The sequence below is a fragment of the Perna viridis genome, chromosome 8 (genome assembly GCF_037379345.1).
Source record: "Perna viridis isolate PV_CMFRI_1.1 ecotype Kerala chromosome 8, ASM3737934v1, whole genome shotgun sequence".
In the NCBI taxonomy this organism is placed as follows: domain Eukaryota; kingdom Metazoa; phylum Mollusca; class Bivalvia; order Mytilida; family Mytilidae; genus Perna; species Perna viridis.
The window spans coordinates 21,648,586-21,654,660 of NC_142452.1; the positions used below are offsets into that span (position 1 = coordinate 21,648,586).

The window sequence follows — 6,075 nt, forward strand, 5'->3', positions numbered from 1 at the left end:
ACTAGTTGAAGTCGATCAATATCAAATTTTATGTATACATACTTTGTAAATCGCACACTTTTTTTTTTAAATAAACAATACAATGTTCTAATCAGTCATCAATTTATTTATAGATAATGAAATCAAATATTAAGTTAATACATTTGTATATGGAGAATGCATTGCATATATCAGCGAGCACCGTGAGCTTTACCATACTTATACCGTCTGTGTGATATTCGTAAAAATAGCCCAAACGTTTTTAAAAAAAAACACATACTGTTCATTTCTTTTAATACGTACCCGATTGCGAACGGAACGATAATGGTTGTTAATGTATTATCAACTGGGTTCAGTATACTTATGCCGAGAAAAACAATCAAAATAAAGTTTGTGCATCTAGAGTCAGGAGCTTAAAAATAACACAATGGCAGCTTCATATACTTCTTCTTGATGTGTTTGCATATTAAAGAATTACCAAAGACAAATATGTACGTACCATATGTTGTGATTTCCTTAATTAAGTATACATATAGATTAATCTGAATAACATCATAAAAAAACATTCTATATGATATTAAAGTGCAAAAATGATCAGTTTATGAAAATAAATATGTAAATATCTGGATATATATTTTCATTTCCTGAACGAGAATCCAATAAATCAAGACGACTTCACGTTTTAAACATCAGTTGCAGAAAAGATGTTTATATTCCTTGTTCTGACTGTTGTGATCCTGTACAACGCAGATGGTGAGTAAATTCTCTTAGCACTATGCAAATTCTGAAATAATATTATTTCTTTTAAAACATTTCAGTTGTAAGATTTCGGTATATATATGTTCTAATTTAAATGGGTAAACGCACAAAATAAAAAAAAAAACAACAATGGCTTAAAATATAAAAGAGGTATTTAATTCCAATAGAAATGTCTATGATTAGGCTACAAGTGTAAATATTCATTTGTGTGTCTTTACTTGGTTTGAAACTATTTGGCATTTTAGATAAAAGTACGCAAACTAGAATTGTTTCCAATATCTTCTTCTCTATTTATTGTCAGCATTTTAACATTTTAATACTTCAAGAAATTTTTGAAAGACATTATAGTAATACATACTTTGTTTTTTAAAGCATGGTCATACCAAACAAGACATATTGCTTCCCAGGACTTGGGAAAGTTTGGTAACTACAATTATAATAGGGACATATCAGTACCTAATAATATGGTTACACCGAGAAAAAACTACAGTCATCACCAACCATACTCCCCTTGGTATTATTATCCAATGACGGTACCATAAACGCCAATGATGGGTTTCTAGTCTACTTACCTGTATCATACATACCTTGGGCTAATTACCATCAAACTGCAATGTAACATCCGTGGAGTCACATGTACCACCATCACAAATCCTACGGACCAAAACAAGGCCAGTATAGATATGTGAAAGAAGATTGTATTCCAGGTAATAATTTGACTTATTCAAATTCACACACAGAATAGATATGTGTTTTAGGAGCAAAAGAACAAAATAAATTGTTAATAAAATATAAATCGCCAGGCTTGTTTTTTTTAAAATACTGTTCAATGGTTACTGACATGTTCTCAATACTAATAATTCATAATTTCTACCATGTTATTTCACAATACTGGTCAAAATGATGGTTTTTATCATTTTTAATAGATAATTGCCCAAAGCCAACGATAGAATATGGAAATGTTGTGATTGTGAAGATGGTAAACGGAAGTAAAGTAGAGGGAGGTAATGCAACAGTCGGAAGTTATGGTTACTTTTCCTGTGATGACGGGTTTACCCTAATAGGAACCAACAAGATCAAATGCAGCTTAAATGCATCATGGAATGAGAAGTTTCCATTTTGTGAGCAAAGTAAGTATACAATAACTTCCGTATTTAATGTTTACTATATGTTGTTCACACGCGCCTACTTTAACGTTTTAGGAAGAATTTCATCAGGTCTTTATGAATAACAGCTTTCAAAATTGTTTTTTTTTCTGACTACGTAACATTGTCATGCACTGTTTAGATGACAATGACAAATGCGTTTGAAGTTATTAGTCGGCCATGCAAGTGAACTTTAGAAAAATTGAAAATAAAACTAAAACAACGAGTGTTTTTCTAAATAGCTGAGAAACCAAAGGGCATGAAGTTCCTGAACATTTTTTTGTGTTTTGCACATATTCATGCACATGATAAAACCCAGTAAGGATTTTCGGAAAACTGTCTTTAAAATATTATTTTAAGTTTTGTTTAAATAACTGATATATATGTTTATATTCAATAGTATGCATTGCGTCTTTTGGTACACGATTTCTCTATTGTGAACAACTTCATTTGTTGTTTCTCACAAACAATAGTTCGGCTTCCAAACTACATAGCCAAGCACATTTATAGTATTTACATCTTTCGACTTCAAAGGTCGCTCATGACCTTTGATATTTTCCAACAACTTCATTTGTGTTATATAGTTTTTTGAGGAACAAAATATATATTTTATAGATATTTGCTCAAAGCCAACCATAGAAAATGGGATTGTTGTAACTGAGAAGACAGTAAACGGAACTAAAGTAGAGGGAGGTAATGCTACATATGGAAGTCACGCTTTCTTTTCCTGTAATGAAGGGTATAAACTAGAAGGAAACGATGTGATCAAATGCAGTGCAAATTCATCATGGAATGATACAGTTCCATTTTGTAAAAGTTAGTACGCTATATAACATCTAAATGCCTACAATGCAAATAAATGACTGTTTAATATGCATTCTTATATCGCAATGCCTATTTAACCGATATTACATTGATAGCGGTTGATAGTGTATTCAATCTCCAACCGAGGCACACGAGAAACTTTAGAATTGGTAGTCATCGCTTCTCCACCAAGCACAGTATATTTCTGAAGGGGATAGAATGACTGGTTGGCTCGGAGATAGAATGAAGTGTCCGAATGGGATGTGTGACATGCCTTCCTACGGACGATTGATTCTTTGAGGTAGCACAAAAAAATTAAATGTCTGTCATAGGACCTTAAACCATACTGAAACAATAAAACACATATGACACGTCCATTGTGGATTTGTATAAGGAATGAAACTATCATGACAGATATGATCAAACAGGACCCTTAGCCCTTGATTTTTATATATGTAGAAATAATGTTTTAAACTTTTTTTTTCTTGTTTTAGTTTATCATTGCTTTAAACCAGATATATACTGTGCAGATATGACGATTACTAAAATTAACGACGATGGAGTAAAAGAAGAAATAAACATTTTTTCAGTAGGAAGTAAAGCCAACTTTACTGCCACTAGAATATACGAAGGGTATTATCTAATTAGGCAAGGCGAAGTTACATGTCTCCCTAATTTGCGCTATGATAAGGACCTGCCTCATTGCGGTAGAGGTAAATAGACGGAAAGACCTTTTTTAAGTATAACGAAACAACACGTCGTTTTACTTTCTTGTTTAGTAATTTCTTCAACTTATTTGGTTTACTTAAGAGCAAATTATATAACAGATTCATAGCGTTTAGCTGGAAAATGCCATACAAGTCTTTGCACATATCTTGGCATTAAAATAAAAAATGATAAAAGAAACCTATTGTACAGATCGTAACTTTGTGTTATTCGTATTATAAAGTAATCACTTTCTACATTCAATTGAAAATATTTTACGGTCACACGTATGAATTATAATGATTAGTACCACCAATTATATAAATAATATAAATTCAAAACAATTTGACAAATTGGATGAATTAGTGCACGAGCATGTTCGTGTTAGCAGTCCCGAGAAACAGAAGAACTCTGTATATAAGGGTAACAACAAAATTACCGAACACTAATCAGATCCCTAATCAAGTCAAATCCAAAATAAATATTACATAACCGGTATCGCAATGGTCCGGACTTGGTACAGTCATTTCATCGATATGGTGGGTATATTGACACTTAAAAATAAGAAAATCGATTTGTTTTTTAATATGAATTATCAGAAAGATTGGAACGAATATGTACACATTTCATCATGTAGTCCTATTATGCAGCTTAATAACAAAAATAAAAATATGCAATATGTAGTATTTTTAAAGTGCATCACATTTTATAGAATTTGCATGATTCTTACAAAGATTGCTACTTAAGGAGGTTGACCTAGGGTAAGGGACACATCTCTTAAAAATTATTGGAACTTTTGTATTCAGCATTTTACATCAATATCATGTAAGCATCAAAGTAACTTGGATTGATTTCATTCAAACATATCACTGACTTCATGAGTTATGTCCATTAGCCTAGGTCTACCTTCTTAATACAGAAATTCAATGTCTCTGGGCTTTTTTTCTTTATTTTGTTATCACTAAATCTATTGTGGCAAGTACATGTAATCATATATAAATTGAACCTATTTTGTAGCTTTGTGTACTAGGTATTCATTAAGTGGGGGATCTATTAAGTATGTACTACTCGAAGATGATGGGACAGAAAGACAGCTAGATTACGCAATAGTAGGAAGTACTGCCATATATAGCTGTGATCCTGGGAAAACTTTGAACGGGCATGAAACAAATAAATGTAACCCGGATCAGAGATGGTCTAACTCCTTGCCAACCTGTGTTTGAAGATAGCAAGACTTTTAAAAACGAAATGAATAAAAAATGTTTAGTAAATATAACGTATTGAATAAAAGAGCTTGCTTGAACAATACATGAATTATACATTACTATAATGAGTGTAACTAAAAGTCAACTGGAGAATAGTTTTCGTCGGACTACATATAAAAAACAACTTAAGAAACAGTGGTCAGCATCTTCAATGTTAGTACCACATCTGCTAAACGGATCTGTGATGATTTTTATTCGGTTCAGGTCATAATTTAGAAAAGATACAGAAGATATTTTATGGTTATCAGTAAATTTAACTTTCTAGGCCCGTATGAAAAATAATTTGGTACAATGGATTGATCTTTATTTCTTGGTAAAACCTACTTAAATTTGGATACTGGAACAATCTTTCTTATTATAATGTCGAGATTGTTTAAGTCCTTTTTAGTAGCTGAAAGAAGATTTTCTTGTAACAATTCGGCAATAAAATGTCCTCTCGCAATGTATACTTGGAAATAGATTGTACCTTATGTGGAACAATATTACACAAATCTTCAGGGCATGCTTTTGTTCGATTTTACATAGCATTTGTAATTTTCTACGTTTTCGATGTTTTTCAATTGTCCATCAATTTACTTCTTTATATAAGTTTTAATTTTTTATAAAGAACGGTATCCCAGTTACAATTTTTGCCGTCTCCATAGGATTTGCTTTAATTTCCAGTAATGAAGCATTACAGTTGTCCCATAGTTCAGGGGCATATGCTAATAATGGTCGCATATAAGGTAAATATATATAGTTTTACGATTCAGTTGGAATTTTAATTTTCGTAACACTTAAAAATGCTTTTTTGCACTAGTTTTTTTTTAAATTCCAATATACATGGACCACATTGCATCTCTAGTAAATGTAACACCTCGGTGTTTATGATAATTTCTTATTGAAATTTCAACTCTATTTCGAGAAAAAAATAAAAAAAAGGTTATTTCTATATTAGGTAATAACATTAATCTAAGTTTTTTCCGCATTGAAAGTTCATGATGACGACCATAAAACTGCTGTAATGATGACTTCAATTTTGTAGCAACATAACCTTGTTCCAGAAGCCTTTTTGTTAGAAGTATAGCGCAATACAAAAAGTCGGCGTAGTTTCGGCAAGCGCTGGCATAACGTCGTATGATTTATGATATGAACACTCCATACGCAGGTGCTGAAGGGATGTTGCCACATATGAAATTGACAATGCTGAATAAAAAGTCATCCCGTTTGTCGTAATGTTTGGTCAATAGTTTTCCTTTAGCATCGATTTAGGTGTAGGTCAAGATATGAGGCTAAAAAACTGGGAGCGTGGACCAGATGCATGGGTTTGGTTAACGTCTTTTGTTTTTTCTTGAAACACCTGCTTAGTTGCTCATGAAAAATCATGTTCGAGATCGACGAAAGGGTGAAAAACTATGACACGTTGAACAAATCAGTTT

General features: G+C 32.0%; 1 protein-coding gene across 2 annotated transcripts; it reads left to right on the plus strand.

The window, feature by feature from the left end:
- Nucleotides 1-657: 657 nt before the first annotated feature.
- LOC148609820 (E-selectin-like) lies at nt 658-4,698 on the plus strand. Of its 2 annotated transcripts, XM_088542014.1 has the most exons (6): nt 658-732; nt 1,111-1,445; nt 1,665-1,868; nt 2,499-2,699; nt 3,182-3,400; nt 4,410-4,698. In XM_088542014.1, the coding sequence occupies exons 2-6, from the start codon at nt 1,373-1,375 to the stop codon at nt 4,613-4,615; spliced, it is 903 nt and encodes a 300-aa protein (XP_088398140.1). In that variant the 5' UTR covers nt 658-732; nt 1,111-1,372; the 3' UTR covers nt 4,616-4,698. The 2 variants fall into 2 exon arrangements, with proteins under 2 accessions (XP_088398140.1, XP_088398141.1); XM_088542015.1 differs by lacking the exon at nt 3,182-3,400.
- The last annotated feature ends 1,377 nt before the right edge of the window (nt 4,699-6,075 follow it).